Source organism: Lates calcarifer, linkage group LG1 (assembly GCF_001640805.2).
Source record: "Lates calcarifer isolate ASB-BC8 linkage group LG1, TLL_Latcal_v3, whole genome shotgun sequence".
NCBI classification, from domain to species: Eukaryota; Metazoa; Chordata; class Actinopteri; family Centropomidae; genus Lates; species Lates calcarifer.
In genome coordinates, this window is record NC_066833.1 from 3,644,943 (window position 1) to 3,671,070 (window position 26,128).

The window sequence follows — 26,128 nt, forward strand, 5'->3', positions numbered from 1 at the left end:
TTCACTTTGTAAACGAACACTAACTAGCGTTACTTCAGCCGTCGCTTGTATTTTCACAGCGCACTCTGTAGGCCTCAGTTTGTACTCAGCCAAAGATCGTTGGTAAGATCCAAGAATCACCACTCTGTAACAGCACTATTGGACCGCGAGTGGACCGTGTAGTTCAACAAGACCAACAGAGTGGCCATTCTTTTCTAAAGGAAAAAAGGAGAATCTCCCAGTTAATTTTTGGAAGAAGTACTTTTTTTTTTACTTTTGTAAAACTAGCACTACCACATTATAAAAATACTCTATATTAGCATCAAAAGTACTCACTATGAAGAATGGACCAAACATCAGTGATGTTGCAGTAGGTAAAGATGGAGATAAATACTTACATCGCCATTAACAGAAAATGTCTCTGCAAGTATTTTGATAATCAATTAATCATCTTTTATAAATATTTTATAAATAACATCTTTTAAAATAAGAGCCACTTACTCCCTTTTTTCAGCCTCTCAAATATGCATTTGATGCTTTTCCTTGTCATACATGACACTAAACTGAACAGCAAATTAGGCTATTTGAAGTCATTACTTTGGGCTTAAGGGAATTGTGATGGGGGTGGCACGGTGATGCAGCACTGCACTGCACTGTTGCCTCACAGCAAGAAGTGGGCTCTGGGTTCGAGCCCCGGTTTGACCCTGGGGCATGTTCTCCCTGTGTCTGCGTGGGTTCTCTCTGGCTTCCTCCCACAGTCCAAAGACATGCACATTAGATTAATTAGGTTCTAAATTGGCTGTAAGTGTGAATGTGAGTGTGACGGGTTGTTTGTCTGTATATGTTGGCCCTGCGATGGACTGGCGATCTGTACAAGGTGTACCCCGCCTCTTGCCCAGTGACATCTGGGTGGGCTCCAGCCCCCTGCGACCCTTAACAGATAAGTGGTATAGATAATGGATGGATGGATGCAATTGTGATAGAGTTTAAGCAGTAAGTGTGTATTGTGTCAGCATAACACTTCAACAGTAGATAGGTGTACCTAATAAACTGGCAACTGTGTTGCTACAATATCAAAATGTTCCAGCTTGTGTGAACGTAAATAGGCTACAGGTGTTAGTATGCCATGGCATGCATAGTACCAGGACTCTGATACTGATAATATAGATATATATATAGTACACATACCAGCCTCAGGATGGAGAGTCGGTGTAGGATAAAGTAGAGACAACAAGAGAATTTGGTCAGGAAAAGATAACTTTATTTAGTCTGGGATACATACTCTTATTATATTTGATTACTTGTAAGATAGAAAACACAGTAGCTTTTCAAAATAAAAGCAAGGTCCATTTAATTAATTATATTTATTTATGGTTTTTAAAACACACTTCAATAAATATTTTTCTTCCTCTTGTCTTTTTTTGTTTCTTTTCTATTTTACAAAAACATACAGTGACCGTCAGAACAGTTGAGGAAACAACACTGGATTAAAGGTCAGCGGTGTAAACACAGGCCAACACAGACACTGCAGATGCCACGGGTAATATAGAACCTAAACCTAAATACCTTTACACGTTTCCAAGACACAACTTTGTCCACATCACTATGGCAGGTATAAACAACTCTTCAATTATTCAAATAAACGATAAGCGCTATTTGATCACTGGTCTGCAAAGATAGGTAGCATCACACACTGAAGAGCACACAGAGATACAGCTCTAGGTTAAGACATGGGTAACAGAGAAACAATGCATCCCAATGCAGCACCTTGCTCTGACACATGGATCAGTCCTCCACTCTCATCCTTCAAACTCCAAACTTAAAATGCAATCACAGTGAGAAACAAAGCTCAGCGTAGACCTTATCCACTTTAAAGGGCATAAAGGGAAGTAGCTAAGTCCACACCTCAGCTATCAGGGTGCAGCATTGGGTTACAAATGAGATACAATATACTGAACGTCATAGTAAAGCACTGTAGTGAGTGGCTGACTGCAGTGCCTTTAGCAGAGGTACACACTCATTCATCAATACTGCAAGATGAACATATCTTCAGGTAAAGTGTCCTGAAAAAGCAAAGTGCAGTGAGATACAAAGCAGACTGTGAAGGAGGCATGGAGAGGATAAGAAAATGCTTTGTACCTAAAACCTCATTTTTGAATGTCTAAAGGATCATACTAGTGTTTCTGCAAGTTTAGTTCATTCACTACAAATCACTGCTGACTGTTTTTCAAAACTTTGCAACATTTAGGGACTTAAAATTTGCTTGAGATAGGTGATCGATCACTGCAAACATCAAGCTTAGTTTTATTCAAATTTAAGTTATATTATACACTAATGCAACAGAAAACATGGGATAATTTGAAATGAATCTGCTGCAGTGAGGAAATCATGAGCTGCTGAGAAGCACAGATAGAGTTGGTCACTTTACAGTGTTGCATTGATGAGCTCTACTGTCAGAAATTCAAAACCAAACAACAAATAATAAGCAGGAGCACACACAGTGAGAAGGATGGTGTCGGTTGAGTAGCTTCTTGCATCAAAAACCATGCAGGATGTTCACTGAAATGGATGTACCAAAAGCAAGTCTGCAAGCTGACTCCATATCATACTGACATGAACTGAAACCAATAGCTGCCTGGAAGATATAAAAGCACATTCAATCTACACATTTCAAATACAATTGTAGATTTTCTGCTGTTGCAAGTATACAGTAAATGATTTGAAGTAAGTGGGTTAAATCGTGCAAAAACACAGGTGTGGTCCTTTTGGATCATCCAGCTACAAATTAGTGGCTCAGGTGTTGTATCTTCCTGACACACTGCAAAGGTCAGTCTCTGCTGAAATAACAAGCTGCCATCATTCTTACATGTTGCCTTTGTTTTATGCAGCAGCACAGTCATTGCTGTCTACCTTTGTAAATACAGTGTATGCCTGATGAATTATTCTGAGAATGAGGTTTAACTTAAGTAAAGAAGACCTAATTACTGAAACCTGACCCCTCTACCTCTATGTTCACCTACAGAAGTAAACCCTGTGACCTTCGTCTTTGCACGTCTCCTCAGGTAAAGTAAATGCCATCGCCTGTTCCCTCTTTGACCCAGTTGTATTCCCCATGTCAGCAGGCATGTAAACCAGAACACAGAAAGCTAATACTGTGGTTTGTTTTACTGGAGCTGATGCATCATTAATGCAGAGAGATCCTCCCTACAGGTAAGCAGATCTCTGAGTGAGGATGCCTCTTATGATCCTATGAAATCTGTAGTATTTACTTGTGTGTGCCTGTCAGGGGCAGTGGCGCTCTACCAAAAAGCGCCCTGAGCCAGCTGGCAGGTAGTTTGGCAATGACTGTGTTAGCAGGAGAATTGCTTTGCATCATCGGGCCAGGAATTAGGGCACCATGGTATCATGACAAACATAAGCACACCAGCATATACACACATCCCAAAGCCTCCAGTGAGTCACAATGTTATTAATAGACCAAAACAGCAGGTGCTGTCACTCCGTCTATTGCTCACAGCCAATTATGAAGCTCTGCAGGTGTGCTCACCCAGCCACACATGCAACCAAAAGTTAATCCAATATCAGTCCCTTCTTCTTCTTCATCTTCTTCTATCCTTCAACTTTTGCTCTCTCTCCAATATATGTTTTCTACTTTTAGAAGAATATACCTTTTCTCAGACACACACACACATACACACACACACAAAACGCTCACATGGAAATGTTATTAGGTCAACCTCCTCCTGTGGCTGTGACTCAGTGCATCAGCTCTGTCACTCCCCACCAGGAGTCTCCAGAAGTGCAGCAGGAACAACAGGATGGATAAAAGCGAAGGTATGAAAGAAGTTAATGGTATTACAAAAGGAAAGGAATGTGTAGATGAATGAAAGGCAACAAAACAGTGTATAAAAAATATAGGACATCATTCAGAACAAACAGTAGTCCTGCACAAGCACTTCAGAGGGGCTAAAGAAGTCAGTAAACCTCAGTGTCATCCCCCTGTTTCAGCGTTTCCCATTACACCCTGTCTACTGCAAAATGCCACCAGCTGCGTTGATGGGTCGCTGAGCTGTTAGAATGTTTAGCTGTGATCCTCGTCTCTGATCAGGTTCACCCTCCTGCTTCCTTAAAAAGGGCAGAATAAACATTCACAAGATCTTCTTTTCAGAAAGTTCCCTCAAGTTGCCCAACTTGCTTTGTTCAAAAACTGCATTGTCACCTGCAGCAGATTAAATGGAAATAAATATGTCCAAATCAACCATATTAAAGAGTTCCTGTGGTGCAGTAGATTATTAAAACTAGTGAATCCATCTGAACATTTTCAAACACACCTGCCTTACTTGGTCTTTTTAATCACATCAAACCTTGTAGCTCCAAAATGTTTTTGGCATTTTCCAAAAGGTTTCAAGACGTGTAGTCCTTTAACTAAAGCATGAAAATCACCAACACTGGAGATAAAATGTGGTTCACTATTCAAGGAGGTATTTCTAATCTGGTTAGCTTAGTCCTGTGTGTTGCTTAGCATCACTTTTCGTCGAGTTTGGTTCAAACGCAGCATTACAAGATACAAGAATAGGAGTACAAAAGCTCAGTTAGAAGAACAAGAGTCAGGTGTTTTCCTGCGTTAAGAAGAAACACAGTTACACTCGAAGGCTTAGAAGAACACCAGGTAAGCACAACTATGAGCCATGATCAGTAGCACCTGCTGGACACCATTTTTGTAGTTGCTTTCAAACACGTTTATAAGCATCACTGAGTTATAAAGTTAGTTGTTGTTTTCAATCCATATTGAGTTATACAGCCTCATTGACTTTCTTGTAACATCACCACTGTTATTATTGCTACATCAACACTGTGTACTTCATCATCAACACTGCAGGAATCTGTTCCTCCTACACAAAAACACACCCACACGTACAGACTCTGAGCATCCAGTACCCCCGGTATAGTGAGGAGGTTATGTGATCCACACATGTACTACAGCAGACATGTAGTACTACAGTATCAACACACATCCACAACTTCTCCAATTACCATGTCTCTTCTCCACTACACCTCATTCCTCGTGTTTCAGCCGTCCCCTCTCCGAGTGAACGTGACAGACTCAAAGGCTATCACAGGGGAGATAACAGGAGTGTGTTCAGAGTAGCAAGGGGATCTTTATGCACTCCTTGTGTTTTTTTGTAGCATTTAATATACAAAGTTATTTGAGGGCGCTAGACTCAAACAAGCAGAAAAAACTTGGGAGCTATTTTATTTAATTTTTTTGAATTGAAATTGAAATCTGGAAATATCCAGCAAGAGAAGTGATACAGTTAATTAGATAAATCAGACAAATATCTAGATCAATTTGACTTTCCACCTCTCCAAACCCCCAAACCTCATTAATGATTGTTGATATTTTAGATAAGGTCAATTGCCTCAGATTCATTGAGGAACTATGAGAAATTTCAAGTCACAGTAACAGCCATCGTGTTTTTCAAGTTTGAAGACCAGAGACAGCTTACCGAGAGGTGCATTCAGCTAATTCAGCTGATGTCCAGAACTGTCAATCATTTACTGTATAGCCTACTTTACATCACATCTGTCTTAAGACAAGTCATTCTTGTTAATTAAGCAGATGCAGGAGGACTGTGTTTTTGTACATTAAACTACAGTAAAAAGTTCAGTTGCAGTAACTGTAGTTAAATCTAAAAAATAAAAAATGCTTCAGAGTTTAAAAAAGTAGTATTACACTATAAATCTACACTACTGGAATTACTTCATTTCTATCTTGGTGTTTTTGTGGGTCACACTCTGTCAATCAATCTCTTGTAACACCTTTCCTTTTCCACCATTTGCGACATTGCAAACACACACAAGTCTTGTTATCTTCCCAAGGGACAAGCTGAAATAGTGAGGCAGAATAATAATTGTCCCATCAGCTCTACATATCCTCCATTCTGCATCCCCTACATCTAAAACACCAGCAGGACTGTAAACATCAGCTCCACGACAGCCCCATTGTCACAAATTATTCAGGTGTCTATGATTTCTTCTCTAATGAGGGAAACCCACTGAGTTACAATGTTGAGTCACAAACATTTCTTTCAGAAAATTAAGCAGGAGCTGCCGAAAGTTCAAGGACCCATATGGAGTGTCACTCCTCACTTTTCCACCAAAGACATTCATGAAAAGCTTCTCCTGCATGTTGGACCTTCTGTGATAAATTGATGAACTCTCTGTAAGGCTTTAAGAGATATACTGCTCTGGTCTAGGTTAATCTAGACACTTACTGCACTGAACACTAACACACTAACACTGCCTCCTCTGGTGCCTTTTACACCAGCACTTTTCATTTATTCTCTTTCTCACTCTCATATCGCCTCATCTCTGTTACCCTCTGTAATTACTCTGTCTACTCCCTTTTCATCTTTGGCAGTGTGCTGGATCCAGGGGGAGAGAGGGGGATGTCAAATGCGTCCGTTGCCATGTGTGCTGCTGCGGCGGCCAGACAGGGGGTGGGAGGAGTAGTGCAGCTCAGCTGTGGAGAAGGTGGAGGATGAGGAGTTGGTGGAAGAGGAGGAGGAGGTGAGTCCACAGGCTTCACAGGCCAGAGCCAGCTGCCTCAGGGCATCCAGGGAATCCATCTTAGCTCCCCGTAACAAATCACTCTGACCCTGCGGCACATAGGGAGATACATTACTGGGATTCACGTTCATAGCAATAAACTTAAAGTAAAACTGAGGATGGAAATGTAGCATTTAATTCTGTTTTACAGCCTATTATTAGCTGAGATGCCTTGACAAATGCAATATTCACTCTTCCAGCTCTGCTTTAGGCTTTGACCACTTTGTGAGGGAAATAACTGGTTCTTTAGCTACTCCACTAAATTCACTTTTTACTCTTTGTCTGTCCATTGTTTTGTGCTCGCCAAAAACAGCTGCCCGCTGTGGTTGGAAATGAGGTAGATGAGAGCTGGAAAACCAAAACAATAAGCCCAACAATGAGGCCCTCACGTGTTTCATGTCAGCTTGCCAATGCTAGCCAAATTTGCTAGCCAAATTTATTTTAATGCATAAGAAATGTAATACTCCCTGCTGAATAAGTTACAGGCACGGTTCATCTCTCCAATTCATCCATTTTCAGGTTACTACAACAAAACCGTGGAGCAAGTTTGCTCATCTTTATTGCATTCAACTTTGCAAGAAAAGCTGGAGTTACAAAAGGTTGAACTTGCCAAGTGAGTCTCAGATGTGTCATAACTACTATTTTATAGTATCTTTTTTTTTTTTTTTTTTTGCCTTCCACTACCTTGAGGACGGTGATGTTCCAGGTGAAACTCTCCACAGCTTTGTTGAGCTTGCGTCCCTTCAGTCCCTCTTTTTCCCCAAGCCGAGAAAGCTCCTCATGGAAGTCCATGCCTGCAAAACACAAACAGGAACTGTGCATCAGTTTACAGCTGTGGGTGGGCATCAACAATTCAAATTCAGGAGAAATATAACTGTCAATTATTTTTACAACTAACACAAAACGTCTAGGGGCAAATGTCAGCCACATATTTTGATGGCTACGTTGTCAGATACTGGATTTACATTTTTACACAAAACTAAAGTTCCATCCATCATGACATCTGCATTGTCAGTTAAAGATCAGGAATTACCTAAGGCAGTGAAAGGGACTAAAAATACACTGGTTTGGTTGTGTAGAAGCCTGTCTTTTCACAGTAAATGCTTGCTGCGCAGCTGTCATACTGGTGCATTACACCTGACACAGTTTAGAAAATCTAAATTATTAATGTCAGACAGACCAGTGCAGAACAACATTTCAAGCAGATATATTTGGTAAGAGACTTTTTTGAAAATAAATGTCTCAAAGGATCCTCATTTCAAAAAGTACCAAAATGAGAGTGCCTTTGGTATTTCCTAATTAGAAATCCATCCTAACAAACATCTGCAAGTGTCAGAATCACCAGCAAGTACTGTTATCTCCACTTGTAATGTTGTTTACTGAGACTCATTCTCTAAGGAGTCACCCTCATTAAGTTGAGCTGTTTGATGTTCAAGTCAGACTCCCTCATTTGGTAGATTTTTAGGATTTGGGCAGATCCTATACTGTAGTAGTTTTATTCTTGAGCACTCATCAAAACTGTTTTCACTCAGTTCATGTCAGCAACCATCCAGCTATTCATCCATGTCTCACTGGCCTGCACACTATATTTACCGTCTCTTTGCACCTGGGCGATCCTCTCCTGAACAGCATCTGCATTCTCTATCAGCTGTTTCTGGGCAGCAATCATCTGTCAAACAGACAGGAGGGAAGTTTGTGTTACACAGCTCATTGCATATCAGTGCTGTGATGCCAACCACTGTTAAAACTCACAGAACTGTGAGAAATGTGCATAGAATGATTTATTTCATATAATGGTGCATCCATAAAATACATTGGCTGAAACATCAGCTGAAACACAATTAAAGGTATAGTCAGCAATTCTAGTGCAATACACTTTTTGTTAAATTCAGCGAATTTCTCCTCACGGTCCGTTAGCTGTCCGTTTTGTGTGTTCACTGAAATTAGATGTTCCTACACAGCCTTAGCTCTGTAAATGGCAGAGAGAAATCCAAGAGTTGAGAGGCGTGAAGACAGATGCAGAGGCTGCTCTTTTTCTGTTCCATTCGCTAATGTTTGTGATGTGGCTAATCCCAAATGGCTAGTTAGCAAGCAGGTACCGGTGTCATATTTGTATGTCCCATAACACACAGTTGCGTTACTAGACACAGCAGGGCTTTTACATTCAAGCCCTCGCTGCCAAATGAGTTCACACAACACTGATAAAACCTATTAGCGCCAGCTAATACCTTTTACATCAACCAGCAATGACTGGTTTGCCAGAATCTGAAGAGGAAAGAAACAGAGATGGAATGGACTACAGCAACCAGGAGTCTGGTGGAGACTGTGGTGTAAAAACTTGGGGAGCATCCAAGAAAAGTTTCTGATGCTGCAGTTAAAAAAGAAACTCAGTATTCAGTGGAGGGATCAAAGTAGAAGAAAGTTATCAATGGCAAGGAAGACAGACATGGACTACCGTTATGTCCTAAGTGCACGTCAACAGTGTTTGTGCGCATTATTCTCACTGCCAGATGGAGGAGACAAAGGTTTTGCACTGCAGGTTTAAATTACTTGCCCACACACAGTCAGCTCACTTTCTTGTTGTCGGTGTGATGTTGGCTCTAGCAGCAGGAGAGTTTGAATATCACTCACATGCTTGTTAGCTTTGCGGTAGCAACTGTAGCAGCAGTTTGCTGTCTCATCATTTGCTCTATATAATGGTATTTGCCCATACAACACGTGAAGGGTTTTATAGCCATGAAGACCATATTTCTCTTTTGGTCACCTCACCCAGCAATTAGTATTGTTGCCATGGCAATGCACATCTGTGAATTTGGGGGGTGGGGGGGCTTCTGAATGAACACTAAAGGGACAGGGTGTATTTGTTCAGATATCAACTGTCTTGTCTAGGAGGAAGGAGAAGGACAGAACACTGGCTACGAGATGATGACTAAGCCTTGTGAGTTTGTGCTTGTGTCCAAAAAGCCTGAAGAGTTGTGATGTATGACTGGAGATCACACCAACTGTGGTTTCATGATACTGACCTGCTGGACTCACATTTGCTGGGTTCACACTCAAACATCATTAACTCCACTGACAAGCACAAACACGAAGTAATGGTTAGAGGCAGGAAAAATGCACTCTCTCAGTACTGAGGTGTGTGTAGGGCACACTGAGCAACTGAGCACCGAGACAGGTGGGAGAGATTCATCCTGATCTGATGCAAAAGGAAGATCGAGTAGGAGGAGACGGAGCTGGCAGTCAGGGTGTGTTTTTGTGTGTGTGTGTATATTTATGCTCGAGGAGGTGTGTGGGTGACTGTTTTCACATGTGTCCCCTTAGAGTGTCTTTCTGTATATAGTATAATGCCGCAGGACACTGACACCAATTGCATGTGGGTATGTGTGTGTGCGCACACTCAGTGATGCAGTATTCAATATCTGAAAACAAAATTCAAAACTTTGAAAAACTTAATGATGCAAAACATTTGTGATAAATCAAAAACTCAAGCTTGAGGGAAAGAATCAAGCTTATGAGAAACTACTGGAAGAAGTATTCAAATTATTTATTTAAGTAGCAATACCACCACAAAAACATGCAATTGCAGGTAACAGTCCTGCATTCAGTGAAAGTATAGAAGATTTTGCAACAAGTAAAAATATTTATTATGCAGAGTGGCTTCTGTCAGTGTTATATAATTACAATAATTGGTCATTATTATTGTTACTGTAATGTTACAGTTGGTCAAGATGGAGCTAATAGATATGTAATGGCATTGTCAATTTCAATATTTTTTGCACTTTCTTATCCAGCTGACTAAATTAATGCCTTGTTCATAGTTCAATGAAGAGATTTTTTTTCCAAGTCTTCTTTTTTCATTTAAAAAAAAAATCACAATAAATATCGTAGGCTTGTTACCAAGGTATTATCATATTGTGAGATTTTAATATTGTTACATCCCTTGGCGCTAATTTGAACAACTTAATGTACTGTTGGGTAGTTTAATTTACTGAAGTTGATCATGTTTTGTAATTTAAAATCTAATCTATAAGTAACTAGTAACTATAGCTGTTAAAGCTACAGTGCAGGACTTTTACATTTAAATGAATGTCCATACATTCAAGCCCTCGCTGCCAGACCAGTTCACACAATGCTGATTAAGCCTATCAGCAACAGAGTTTTAAATTTGGTGGCTGTGGCGAGATTTCTGTGCTGGCACACAGATACTGATGCATTTTACGTCAGCCAGCAATGATTTGGTTTGACAGCAACTAGATGTATGGTGAACCTATGGTGGAGCGAAGTATATAGTAGCATATAATCAAAACTTTACTTATGTAAAGTACTTGGGTAATTGTATTCTGTTAGCCTGGTGTGGCTTACTTCTCTGTTTTCAGACGACAGTGAAACTCTGTGGTACAGAGGAATAAGATTTTCAGGTTTTGAGAATATACAGACAAATCCATTAGTAGGATTAAAAGCATTGTTGGTTTTGGTCTTGCAGAGCTTGTTGCTCTGTTCTGAGGAACTATGCTTTTCAATTAGTGATAAGGATAAGGCAAAAATGAATTTATTTGTGGAAGATTTTTTACTTTTAATACAAGAGAGACTGTATAAGGTTGGTGCTTATTTTGAACTGAAAATAGTGGTTATCCTCTTAAATTCTACTATGCAAACAAAAAGTGAGAAAAGAGGCTGCAGAAGGTTTATGCATGCCACCATCCTCATTTGTGTTACTGACCGTGTCGTAGGCAGTCAGCAGTTTGCGTGTCGGCTCTGACAGGTTGACCTGAGGCTCCAGACATGGGTAGCCCTCCTTCAACACCATGGTGGCCCCCATGGCGCCCTCAGGGCTCTGCAGCCTTGTGGCCAGGCTCTGGATGCACTGCTTCAGTTTGGCCACCGTGGGGAGCCCACACTGCTCTTTGAAGCTGGTGGTGGTGCTCTGGAAACAGTGTGAAAGCAAAAGACAGAGATAGAGATGAAGAGAAAGAAGAGGAGAGGGAAAATAGAACTAGATCAGATGTACAGTTCCGGCTGTAAAACTAAGCTGGGAAAGGTCAGGAAGGGTGACACACCCTTCACACTCACACACACACTTTCCCCTCCTTTCCCCTGTCATCTGCCGTCTCTCTTGTGAATTAAATCAATATGGCAGTCATTGCCGCCTTTAATCCAGTGAAATCAGCCTTAGCTTAAGCGCATTTGGCAAAAGAGAAGACAATATGGCATAAAGCTGGAACGAAAAAATCATAGCATTTAGAGTGTTTTTCAGCTGCAGCAGGTGTGTCGGGATTCAAAACTGGGTTGGCTAGCAGATCTGACAGGGACAAAAAATAAGAGCCATGGTTTAATCTGCTGAAATGCCATTTTGGGTCACTTTGTAATGAAGGTAAAAGATTTATTTTTGCACATACAAAAACAGAATAGAAAACCTCTGCTGTCTAACTGAATGCTATTTACCACCTGGCAGAGCCCCAACTGGACTAACGATTATCACGCCCCACCTGTGTGGAAGTGTGAGTGTGTCTGCCTCTGTGTGTGTGTATGTGTGTGTGTGTGTGTGTGTGTGTGTGTGTGACAGACATACAGCAATAGTGGCAGATGAGCCCACAGCTGGACTCATGGCAGAGACAGAGGGAAGGAGAGAGTTTGTGTCGGAGAGAAAGGACAATGAGATTGAAGCAGGCAGATTAAAAGCTGTTTGTGAATGGACAAACAGTTTTTCTGTGTAGGGCTGAGAGAGAGAGGGTGTACATGTGTGGTGTCTGTGTGTGTGTGTGTGTGTGTGTGTGTGTGTGTGTGTGGATTGGGGGGATTGTTTCAGGGTTGGGTGATACATGTGACGACAAGGATTTATTTTCTGACAGAGATTTTGTTTTAGAGTTTACACTGAGGAGGCTGTTCAACCATTGTAGGAAATTTTTACAGATGAATGAACAGGAGTATTTTTCATTGCTTAATCCAGTGGTTCCCAACCCTTCTTCTGTATGAACTCCTGATACAGAGCAATGTGTGTCATGACTCTGGATCCCGACCCCAGGTTAGGAATCACCAATTTAATCCATAAATCTACACTATATGGCCATAACTACATGGATGCCCAAACATTAAACCCACTGCAGATGTTGAACATCTTCCTACGAAACCGTACCAATCTTATTAATAGATAGTTCTAACCTGCAATAACCTGCTGGGAGAGAGTCAGGTTAACTGTTTCCCTCTGCCTCCAGTCTTTACACAAAGCTAAGCTAACCACAACCAGATGGCAGCTCTGTACCTAACACACAGACATGAAAAGAAAGTGAAAACATACATTTTCAAAAATATCCAACTATTAATTTAATCTGCAGCCATAACAGCGTCCACTCCTCTGGGAGGGCAACCTGGCTTCAGCCACAAGAGCATCAGTGAGTTTGTGCACTGATGTTGGGTGATAAGGACTGACTCACAGTCGGTGCTGGATGAGGTGGAGGTCTGGGAAACCATTTATATATGGGCCTTGCACACAATGGCATTGTCATCTTGAGACAGAAAAGGGCGTGGGTGTCCACATACTTTTGGCTACAGAATGTATATTTATGTCATGATATATATCTCTAAAAACAAATATTCTGCTAAATTGGATTCTATTCATATCGCCCACCCAGAGCTGTTTGTATTCAGTGATAAGCTGGTGGGTGCTTTCCGACCAGGTTCTATTTTTGCTGGTGTTTATAATAGATGCTCTATAATCCTCCTCCACTCTTCCTACTGACTCTTCTTTTGTCGCTGCCTCTCCTCCTCTTCCTCCACCTCCTCCTTCTCTCTCTCTCTTATTCTTCCTACAGAGATGTCTTGGGTAGAGTCTGATTTCAGCACCGTGATGTAAGCTACTCCAGTTCACCCTCATAACCAGACATCTTATCACTACAGCCTAAAAATACAAAAGCTGAGTGACACCTGATCTGATAAGGTTCAACTGTGAGTGTTTCTTTAAACCTGTCAGAGGCAGAGGGGGGCAATTAAATATCAAGTGCCAGAGAAAGTGTTTGGTTTTGGTTAAAGGGTCAGTTCACCCCTCCCCTGTTCTCCCCTCTCTCTGGGGGTATCCAGTGCAGATAGTTGTGGTTGCATGTGTCCAGGTTGGTTGAATGGAAAAGTAAATGGAACTAAACATCTCCTTTCCAGGAACGCTGTCCGGGTTACTCTGGATAATCCAAAATCCTCACTGTGAACAGTTTTCATTTGATTTCTTCAAAAAAAAAAAAAAAAAAAATCAAAATGAAAAGTGTTTTAAAGGTGGTCTGTGGATTATCCAGCAGCTGCATGGGGAGAAAGGGAGGGATTCATTTTTGTACTTTGTGTTTTGTTTTGTTCTTTCTCTGAAGCACATTTTTGGATGATTCATGTGAATTTGACTGATGGACTGTAAATTCACAGTCCTACATTCAGAATATTATTTAAATAAAAGTATGTAAGTATAATCAAGAAAATGTAACTAAAATATTAAAAGTAAAAATATTTGGGCATACGCTTTGGGCAAACTGACCCTGAGTGAAGTAAAGTGAAGTAAGTCTTTCTTCCTGGGACAGTCAGCTGCAACCCATTTCCCATCTCACCTGTGCATCCTCCCGCAGGTCTGTCGCCTCCTTGAGGGGGGCACTAGCTGGTTTGAAGGTCTCGTCCACCACCTTGATGCCAGTGTGCCTCAGAGTGACGTACTCCCGTCCCCGCCTCCCCACCCTCCTCACTGACAGACCTCGTCGCTGGGCCTTCCCGCCTCCTCTCCGGTTGGTGACCGCCACATGGACAAACAGGCTGGTGTGGGGTAAGGGGTCTCCCGCCAGGCCCAGCAGGGGCACATTGCGGTAGCCGGGCTGAAGGCACTCAAAGGCAACGCTGTACTGGCCGATGAAATCATCTCCAATGTAGTCGTCATCTAATACCACGAAGCGCAGCAAGGCCAGCTCCGGCATGTTTACCTGGAAACAAGAAACAAACAATGCAGCTGAATTCCAGTCATGCTGCTGTGCACCAGTACAAAAATAAAACCATGGCCAACAAGCACAATGTGCTCAGCTGCCTCCCAGGACTGGGATTTTGTACCATTTGTAATTTACTGAATCTGACTCTGATGACTTAGTCTGTTTCTTATCAAAACCTAGTGCTAATCCGTGGCTCTTTTTGATTTAAAAATGAATTGAAAATTGTTATGTGAAAGTGAAGTAAGTGAAAAAAGCAACTGCACATCAAGAACCATTTAGTAGCAGTTTTTGGAGTTTTTACCATCATGTATTATGATCAAACCTCCCTGGAAAGCAACTACACAGGCAGTTTGGGTCACTGCAACAAGCTATAAACACAACACTGACATACACTATAGTGGAAAGTTGTTGTGGTGAATGTGTTTGCAAAAACTTGTTTATTTATACATCTGTGTTCAGTTGTATTTCTGGCCACCTGATGAATGCAGGTCAAATATTCTCTCTACTTTTAGCTCTCGTTTGGTCCTCACCAAATGCTAAGAAAAATATGCTTCAAAAGGCTCCACTATGTTCACCTGCTAGTCACTAACTGAGTCTGTCTGCTGTTTGGTGCTGCGTAGGTAGCATACAGTCAGTTTACCTGAGCTTTGTGGCCAAAAACTGAAGAATGATAGCAGTGAGAGAGACAGTTAAAGCAAAGCAATGAGCTAGAAGATGATAAACTCTCTGTAGAGTGTGGTCATAATTCAGTATGAGCGACCACTTTCACACTGTATACAGTAATTTGTTGTTGAGATAAAGATATTTCTCAGTGCACATTTAAATTCTCTTTATGTTAACAGTTCAATTATCTATACAGAATACACCAATTTGTTCACAGCTCAGCAGCACAACACTGTGCTGCTAAAAACAAGCTCCTTTCCGTCCTAATTACTTATTCCTTAAAAAATCAAGCCTGTTATTTACATCTGAGAACACACAGTGCTAAAATGGAATTCACCAGAATGAACACACCTCTCCATCTGATTATCCAAGCTTTTGAAAGTTTAATGTTTTGTCACCTGAGGAGGCGACCCACGCTCAGACAGCGTTTAAAAGCATCTGTACATTATTCATCTGCTCTTGATTTAGAATCATTAAGTCAGCTCTTATTAGGAGGAAAAGATGCACTTCATTAAATGTTTACAGCAGCGAAAGATGATCAATTAGTCACAATATTCAGCTGAGAAGTTCAAACACCATTTCCTGTTATTAAGTGTCACTCATGGAGCTATTCAGGCTCAGCATTAATGTTAATTACACGGTACAATGAAAGGCGCTGCTGCAGAGAGGGTACGCTGGTTGAATTGTTACACCTTCAGAGGACTTTACCTTCCCCTCGGCTAATAAAGACTATAAACACCTGTACATGTAAGCACCAAGAGTTACACACACACAAAAGCATGCACACATGCACACACAGACACAGAGTGAGTGGGAGGCCAAATGAAGCTGGGTGTGTGACTCTGCATATTCATTCTGTGCAGATGAACAGAGGGTAAACAAATTTCACAATAAAACATTATCAGCTAATGTCTCTGTTTTTGTCTTCACAAAGCCTGGTGCAGACACACACACACAAACACACATACACACACACAAATGGATGCACATACACGCACGATGGATTGATATCTGTGTCGTGTTTATAGCAGAAAGCATCACCAATCTATCATTTCCAACAGAGAATATAAATAAACGTACCCCAAGCCTGTGTGTGTATGTGTATGTGTTGTGTGTGTGTATGTGTGTATGTGTGTGTGTGCCTATGCATCCACAACAATAAAACCATATAAAGTCTTCAGGCTCAGAAGGAAATAAACTCAAGCAGCACAGTTGAGACATCGATTCCCTCACAAATATTAAGATTACAGTTTACAGATGTCTGAATTTGTATCTGTGTGTGAGTTCTGTCACATCTGTTTTATTCAAAAGTCTGTTGTTTTGAATGTTCTGGAAGAAACGAGGGGAACACAGCAGCAAAGAAACTCTTTTGTTCCTCCCTTTGGTAAAAGCTCGCTTGTCGAGTCCTACAACAAAAACAGCAGGACGGTTGTTCATTAAGTTCAGGATTTATATTCATCAAACTCAGTAGCTGTATCCCAGTTCAGGGACCAGTGCACTCGAAGGACATGTCTGTCAAAGGTGCAGCCTTTCGGAGAACAGAGCCTTAGCCTTCTCCTAAAATGAGACTGTCTCGCCTCAATAAAGCTCAAACTAATGCAGCATTACATTCGCTCAGGCAGAGCACTGAGGGTGTCTCAACGATTCTGCGACTCTACTTCAGAATTAGCTGATTAGCAGCTACCAGCTGACTCCTAACATCCAATCGTATTCATGCAGGAACAGAGCAGACCTCAAAACCAAACAGGTGTCACTATTACAATGCTCATGCCTGCATGCCCATGCTGTTTGCTACCTCAGCTCCCTCCACCACCCAAACCCACTCCACATTATGATTTGAAGCTTTTGTACATCAGGGGCCAGAAATTAGTTACAGGTGCAAAACTATTTCAGTATTGTTTCTGAGGGCAGATGTCATAATTCCCATGAGTAAGGAGGACTAACAGAGCTGCACCTGTTGCCAAATGCTTTTGGATCTCTGTGAATAATATTTAAACATGTCCCTTTAGATCTGCTCTGTATGACAAACACATAACTTATGATTTGGTGCTATATAAGTAAAAATTGACTTGACTTAATGCATCAGGAGTTCAGTGATACTATATATAAAAATATAACGCTGAGAGGATCCATTCTGCTGCATAAAGTACAGTTTTGAAGGAGGAACTTTTCCTTGTAATGGTGCATTTTTTTAATCATTGCACAGCTGCTTCTTCTACAGTGAAGGATGTAATGCTTCTTCCACCTTTGTGCCTGAACGCACCATTAAACAACTGACCACTCACATTCGGGGGCCGCAAAGACTACCTCCAATACATCCTCAGAAATCTAGGCTAAGGACGGCTGCCTTTCTCAGTTTTCAGACAAAGTCTCTGGAATGAGACAGGCCTTGTCGACCTGTAAAGAGGTATTTGGTCCTGAAATGAAAACTTCAAAGAAAGCAGCTCCTGAACTGGGACACAGCCAGAGGGACTGAGTGTCTGAAGCTGAGGTGGAAATGGCATTGAAGAGAAAGAAATGAAATAACACGGACACAGAATAAAAAAAAACATCTCTGTCCAATGACTACCATTACCATTTTCTAATTATCAACAAATTACATAATTTTAAAAAGTATCTGACTAGCAAGAACTGTCCATTAAAGCTGAAGTCTGATGTTCAAGAATTATCAAGAACACGTCAATAAATCACACTGTGACTAACTGATGTGACATGTTCCTTTATTACAACTAACATGGGCCCCATAGTTTATTTTGAGTTAATCCCACATACACAGTCTGCTGCTGTAAATACTCACCAGTACTCCAAATGTGACAGCTGAAAGCAGTCTCCACATCTGTACTCATAAAAACAACCATGCCCTGCTGTTTTGGCAGATTACTTAGCTTTTTTGAAACTATATGTGAAGCTATATATTGGTGACCCAGTTATCAGTGACTGGAGGAAAAACATAATAATGCCAGCCTTATCCTTCAACACACACATGCACACCTTCAGCGACATACATGCCCACGTTAATGTCAGTGTTTTACAAATATGTGAATGTGTATTGTAGTTTGAAGGAGAGGCTGGTGATGGATGGAGGAGCAGAGAACATGTCACTCTGACTGAACGAGGGCTGGTCTAAGCCCTTAGGTGCAGACTGCACTGTTACAAAGAATATACACCCCGTGTGTGTGAGTCTGAGTGGGTCTGCGTGTGTGTGTTAATGTGTCTCCACTCCCATAAGATGTGAGTGAGGGCTGAATGCTGGGGAGAAAAGCTGAGGTTTCATGCATGGGCAAGCTAGACAGACACCTCCAGCAGGCTATGTGTGTGTGTGTGTGTGTGTGTACCACATGATGACTCCAATCTTCTTCGTCTTTCTGCTCTCCCTCTCAATTTTTCTGCAACAAGCCCGTGGCGGAGCAGAGCAGTTCTCTGACAGTTAATTCAATCAGTTTCGAACAGAAATGTTTTTCTGATAAGACAGACAAGAAGGAACGGGACACTATCTCAGACTGAATATCTATTCTATCTATTCTTACATCCTTACATCTGCCATTGTCATGCTCCAGTCAAGTCATGGTTCAGTGTGATAGATGATACTGTGTTCATCTCATTTCACTCTTCTTTTGCATTCATTCAAAAGTAATCAAACAGTTTATATAAAAGAGCTTGATGCAAAATGCAAATAACATTATCTCTTCAATGAACTGAATGAATGAAATGAAATCAATTATTACATAATAGACCCATTAAGACAAAGAGTGAATGTCTGGACTGGGTTTAAGTACCGCTTCTCCAAGAAACCTAAGCTGACCATTAAAAACAATTCAACTGATTTCATACCTCTGCCTTGAGGAAAAAGAGAAAACTTAACTTTTTTTAAAAGGCAGAAGTTGGAACCAATGACAAAATATTAATGTTAAATCCACCATGAAAAGACTACTTCACTAATTTATCACTGAAGTCCAATAACAGTGGCCGTACTCATAATGAAAAAAGGATCCAAATCAAAGCAACAGAACCAGAGATATCATCCATACACTCCTGCTTCTTCACCAACACTGTTGCCAACACCACCCACCATGCAACTTGACCACTGACAGTTCAGTCAAGCTTCAGCTATAACCTGGCATTTCTAACCTCAAGCAGAGATAAGGAGCGGGGTACAGATGTCTGCTAAGATCACTTCTTTTTTCCCTTAGATTTTCAAACTTGTAGTCTTCAATCCCAACCAACGCTCTGACTTCACACAGCTCCCTCTGGAGCCACAAAAGGCATTGTTTCTCCACTTTTTTCATACAGAACTCCCCAATACCAGTAAAGAGGAAAGGGACAAAAATCTTTGGAACTGGTGTAGTATTGAGCAAGTACAGTGTGCCAGGGAACCATGAACAGCTGCTACAGTGTAATCCAGTGGGCAATGGTCCACATCAAAGTATGTCCAGTGAAGTGCTTGCTTTAGCCACTGACAGGCTCAGATTGTTATTATAAGTGTCTGATAGGATTCCTGCAGAAATACAGCTATTTATTGAAGAAACATCATTATATATCACTGCCAGACTCCATTGGATTTCACATCCAACCAGTTCAGTTCAGTGTGTTTCAAACAAACTCTGGTGTAATTTTACCAGGCAGAACACAGGAGCTGCTGGAATACTGCTGCCTCTATCTGTTAGTTTGTTTATGTTATTGTGTGACTTTCAGTTTTGGAAGATGTATTCAGATCCTACATAAGTAAATGTACCACAATAATCATAATACAGTACATTAACTGTACATAAATCAAAACAATAGAGAAAAGAAATAGTTAATCCAGCATGATCCAATGTATCTCACATTACTGTGAAGACACTTAATGTGTTGAGTACAAACAGCTGAGACAGCAGTCTTCATCAGGATGTAGGAAGGTAACTACATTTAGTGTGCACTGTGTGTGTGTTGAGGAAGTGTGTGCTGATGTGGCTGCCCAGTGTTTGACTTTGGTCACTGTGTCAGAGCCCAGAGGACAAATGATTAAGACATATGAGCGCATGCCTCAACAGGCTGATACGCACACTTAACCAAACAGCATGACCTCAACTGTGCCAGTGTGTCTGACTGTGCACCACTGTGTTTACACACCTGTTTATTACTGAGTGTGTGTTTCTTTTTAATGCGTGTGTCCTGTTTTTATTAATCTTGTATGCTGTGTTAAAAAATAATCTTCAGGTATTTTTTATTAAAGAGTAAAATGCTTTTTGTTTAACCAAAAACACCACTCTATATTGCTACTAGACTCCAGTGACAAAAAAAGGAATTTTGTTGAGCTGAACACAGGAGTTGCTGGAATTCCACTGCCTATCTGTGGCAAAAACAAGCACTTTAGTGGACATACTTTGACATGGATAATTGCCCACTGGATTACATTGCAGCAGCTGTTCTTGATGGTACACCATTCTTGCTAAATACTGCACTTATTCCAAAGATTTTTGTCCCTAACATGCTCTGGGTGTCATTTACACCCAGCATGGGTTTTCCACCGTGCAAGACTAGAACCTGCAGCTGTTAAGTGCACACTGAAATATAAGCTGGAAACCCTGTCAGTTTTATCAAGTAGTAATTCCAGAAGAGTTTATTCTTCTAATAAAAGTCGTAAAGAATGATGAAAAAAGAGAGAAAGGCAGCGTTATTTTGTGCAATTCTACTATGAATAAAAATTAAGAGGAAAAAAAAATGGAACCAGATGCAGACAGTGTGGTGTCTGTTCTGCTGCAAAGTTCAGTTTTATGTCATGGCACAGTCTCAGTAAAAACTACAATTAACTACAATATATAAAATACAACCCCAGTAACACTACAGCAAGCTCACTACAGTTTTAATGGCTCTTCTGACAGCAGTGATGAGGAAATTCAAACCATGGAACTGATCAAACTGCAGACAGCTGACCAAAATCAGAAATCCATCCAATGACAGTTAATCAGGTATCACCCACCTCTAGCTGCAGGTCGAATGATCTGGTAGAAACTAAGCCAGACTCTAAAATTAGTCATGGGGTGAGGGTTATCATCACAACACTGGCCCAGGTGAGGGTTTAAGGGTGATTTCACATCCAACCAGTTCAGTTCAGTGTGTTTCAAACAAACTCTGGTGTGTTTATCTGTTTAGTTCAGTTTGTTCAGGCAGGTGCGACCGCTGTCATTTGAACCACAGTCTGGTCCAAACAACAACCGAGGTCACATGAAATCATAGAACTTGGCCTACGTTTGCAAAAAAAAAAAAAAAAAAAAACCAACAAGGGAACAACAGGCTTCATTTTTATCTGCTGCTCATGGTGTCTGTCAAAGAAATCATCTCTACTGACATTTTTTTGTTTTTTATTTGTTCCACCTCTGGCTTTGTTTCTTTACTTCCTCTTGCTGTTGGTGGCTACAGTAAACACAGACTAGTAAACATTTCTCTTCAGTTTGTATGACCTGACACCATCCCATCCACCATTGCTATCAGATTAAAGCGACACTGTGTAGCTTTACTCTGCAGCCACGAATTTTGTCTTGCTCTGTGTCTGAGCAGTTAAGTGGTTTTCATGTACAGAGAACAAAGCTTTTGAACTGTTTGCCTGGAGTTCCAACTCTGTTTCTAATTCTTGATATTTCCGTCAGTTTCCTTGCTGGATATCAGAGATGAAGGCTGTTTTTTTAATGACTTCTAACTGATCTGCAGTTTCAGCATCACTCTGAACTCTCTGGGTCTGATTCCAGCAGTTTAAGCTGCTCACTCAGTTAGAGGGTGATCGTACCTCTTTTACCTCAGTTACACAGAGCAACAACAGGTGTTCAGGGAGCAGAGTGGGAATGACAGAGGCTCCATTCTCCCTGTTACAAGTCACTGAAACATCAACATTGAAACTTTTGACTGGTAGTGTATACTATAAAATAAAAGTTACATCAGTGACTCACATATTGCACATTGGCAGTGTTCACATTTTGCAAGCATTGTGTCAGACAGCCTAATGATGCGTTTAAATTTTACAGTCTGTTTCCTGCAAAGGGCCAGTGTAATTACAGTAAAAAATATTCATATGATTGCAGGTATTACACAAGTCTTTCACAGTGTTTGTGAAGATACATTATGTCAGGAAGCTGAACACACACACACACACACACACACACACACACACACAGACATATGATGTGATGTGACCACAGAGAACATATCAGTTGTGACAGCTTGTCATTACGGCTCAGCCACACTAATTCAGGACTCAAGCCAAATCAGCAACACCACAGTCATCAAATCCTGTCTCACATGATAAATTCACTGCATATGCAAGTCTATTCAGGGGACCACCTGATTTAAATCTTGATGGTAGGTGCAAAGCCGACAGAGGCGCAGTCGCACAAAATCGCATAAGCCTCTTTTATGTTGACAGACATTTTCCTCTTCTCGTTTTTCCATAAATGTTTAATCACACTTTTAAATGCACATTAAAATACAATTTTAAGTCTGTGCTGAAGAAGATTAATGGATCATTCTTAACAATAACATCATCCAAAATATGACAACACCAGGCTGTAGCAAAATAAGTGCATCAACCACCAATATCTCTGATAATTTCTTTTTTTAGTCAAATTATCAGAGACAAAGGAGGAGACCTCAGAGTGCATCCTGACTTCTCAGGACTTGTTTTTCTATTGCACCAAACACCAAACAAAAAATCTAAATTGAAAAAGAAAATTAAAACAATATTCAGTCTGTAAACAGGATTATTATGAGGTTCTGTCATGCAGTTATGTAAATGGCTTAAACAGGCTTTTGCTTTCCTCAGTATTTGCTATATGTGCACAGTAAACATACCCAAGTACAGCAAAGTAAATACAACCCTTTAAACATTTAATCTATTTTATTTTGTGCACACTATGATGGATGGGATTTCAGTGTTTCACATGACATTAATTAATTAAACAAGATCTTGTTTTTAGTCCTTTTCAGTGTATTTAGAGGGCTGTGTTAGTATATTTTAGGTTATAGAGTGTATAATATCATTTAGAGGAGCTGTATGTTTGTGCTTTGTGACTCTGCACCTCCCGGACATGAACAGTGACATCTGAGGAGGATTTGGCCTGAAGTCTTCTCCTGGGCCACTTGGAAAATGTGGTGTGCAGTGCTTGTTCAAAATGTGCCTGTCAGGAGAAGCTGAATGTTTGGACTGTTTCATTCAAGTCTTATCATGCAAAATAGCAAAGGTACGGAGCCTCTGGGTTTAAAAAATAGTCATTTCCCTCTGATTTGTAGACTGTGCCCTTGGATCCATGCGCTCAAAGCACAGCAAATACAACACAACACAAAACTGTCTGAATGTTGCACTGTCCTTGTAGTGTACTTCCTCCTTTTGCCATAACATTAAGTAACATGTAGAAAAGCCAGAGTCTGACGCTCTCTTGAGAACCGCTCATCCCAAAAACTTGTCTAGAGACTACATATAATAGTATGAGAGGAACAGATGTAATTCATCACTCCTGAAACCTAACCCAAATCCACCTACTGGATATTTGATAGTTAGGAGATCGATCAGCCCACCCCTGCCACCTATCAATCATGAATTCCTCCTAATGACAATGTATTCAGGCTGCGTCATGCTCCACTCATGACTGCACTGTGCAGTGCCATCAAGAAAGCCAAACAAATAAACAAGAGATAGAAACAGACAAACCAGCACCTGTCATGATAGTATACAGAGCAAAATGCCTTACTTGAAACTCAAAGGTTTCATCGAACAGTGGGTCATCCAGGTTCTGAGCGGCAGTGCGTGTCCGCTGTTCAGCACAGTCAGCCGGTACACCATGCAGCTCCAGGACCACGTAAGGATCAATGACCTCTCCCTTAGCCCCTGATCCCTGAGGCTTGGGGAGGTTATGGGCACTGATAACCTGCACAGTAAAACACAAAGCAACTGATGCTAAATTCATCACTTTGTTTAAGAGACAAATACAACTCTCACAATATTTTCTAGGGCATAAAATGAATATGAGGCCTCAGCAGTCTGACTGTGAAAATATGAACCTGTCCTTGAAAATAACTTCACAACACAATCTACATTTTCACCTTAATGCGCAGCGTCTGAGGTGGCACTCCTGGCACACATCCCTGCGTGTGAGCACTGAAATACGACACCTCATCCCTCATCACAGCAGGTCGGAGAACGTAACCACACCCTCCGTTCTGTGAGAAGCGTCCTCGGTGAAGGTCCAGCATGGCACCGGGGGTCTGCTGGTTCAAGGCCACGAGCTGGACCCCTCCTTTCCAGTATCCTTGTGGATTAGGGTTACTGGAGTCCAGACGCACAGAGCTGGGTCGTACCCTGGTTAGAGTGCGCTTGGTGAACATAACAAGGTCCTCTGGGCTCTCGCTGGTCAGACGCCCGGCCTCTCCTTCACCCAGGGAGCACAGTGTCCAATAAGGCGGCTCGGGAGGCATCGGTGTGCTGGGAGAGGAGGGGCTGCTGGGGGGTGACTGCTGCTGAGCCTGTTTGTGACTGGCTCTCTGGGCGTAGAAGCTGCGGCTCCCGGTCCGAGCGATCGCCACCAGGTCTGACAGCTCTTTGTGGAGACGGAGCTTCCTGGGTTGAGAGGGTGGAGGCACCACTAAGACCACACCCAGTTCCTCCTCACCAGGGATGGTCATTCGCCGTCCTGCCAAAGGCCCTCCTCCTCCTATCTCCTCATCCTCCTCAGATACCTCCCCATCAGAGCCATCCTGCTCCACTGGGAGCTTCTTCCCCACTATTAGGATACGACCCTTCAGCTGCTCAGGGGAGGGCAAGGTTGTTGCTCGCCCTCCCAGGCTGACAGGCAGGGCCTCTGGGGTGTAAAGACGGGTGCCAAACACCTTCTTCAGGTGCTGCGCCATCGATACGCTGCTGGGCAGGAGAGCAGCGCTGACACAAATACACCAAGAGCGGGTACTGAGAGGTCAGGAAGGCATACTTATTGACCACCTCCAGAGCAGAGCGGATGGTAACTGGCGCGTGGTGATGGTGGTGGTGATGATGGTGGCGGGGGATGTCCGGACCGTAGTCGACTCCAAGAAGAGGCTCCCCCTCTGGGCCATCAGTCACTCCCAGCTCCAGGCATCGACAGCCGGACTGCAGGGCCTTGATCAGCCCTCCAAGGTCTGCTCTGCCATGGACCTGGTCATCCAGCAGGTAGGAGCGGTACGAAGTGCTGAGGAAAAAAATAAACAACATTACTCATACGCCACAGATACAAATATCAACCTGCTTTTTATTACATCTAAACAGCATCAATAACATTTAATGAAAAATGAAAATATGGAGACAAAATATGCACAAATGAACTTATCTAATAACAAATTAAAGACACATTTCAACCCAAAATGAAAATCTTAACACTGTCTACTTCATCCCATGTTGCTTAACACATGTTAAGGCAGCAGAGCACCTTAGCTGTCAATGCTGGAAGCAGATTTGGGGGGGGGGGGGGGGTCTCACTGCTTTGAACCTTGCGGGTTAAACAATGATGCGGCTAATTTATAGATTTTTACGGGCTGACGAACTTCATGCCGGCAAAACATTTAGCCTCGTCACATCAGACCAATGAAATTACCGAACAGGTCACAGTGGACCAATGAAACTGTTCGAATTAGATCAAACGCACTCACACTAAATTTTTCAGAACAGTCATTTTGCGCTTAATGCACATACCCTCATCATGGAAAACACACTAAGAAATGCATATGATGCAGCTTTTAAGTTAAAGCCAATCGATCTGGCTGTCGAAAAAGGAAATAGAGCTGCTGCATGTAAGCTTGGCATCTAATGAATCGATGGTGAGACGTTGGAGACGGCAGCGTGAATGTGTAAATATCTCATGTTACAACGTAGACACCTGCGGCTTATAGACAAGTGCGGCCTATATATGTATTTTTATAATTTTATATAATTTTTT

At 41.6% G+C, this 26,128-nt stretch overlaps 1 protein-coding gene across 1 annotated transcript in view; it reads right to left on the reverse strand.

Annotated features, from left to right (window-relative positions):
- Window positions 1-1,218: 1,218 nt before the first annotated feature.
- The window catches only part of plcl1 (phospholipase C like 1), an 88,923-nt gene continuing 64,013 nt past the window's right edge, over window positions 1,219-26,128 (reverse strand). The window contains 8 exon segments of the mRNA XM_018704401.2: window positions 1,219-6,638; window positions 7,273-7,382; window positions 8,182-8,257; window positions 11,309-11,512; window positions 14,169-14,531; window positions 23,915-24,091; window positions 24,267-25,070; window positions 25,072-25,384. Of these exon segments, the coding sequence (XP_018559917.1) occupies window positions 6,432-6,638; window positions 7,273-7,382; window positions 8,182-8,257; window positions 11,309-11,512; window positions 14,169-14,531; window positions 23,915-24,091; window positions 24,267-25,070; window positions 25,072-25,384 (2,254 nt within the window). The 3' untranslated portion in view covers window positions 1,219-6,431.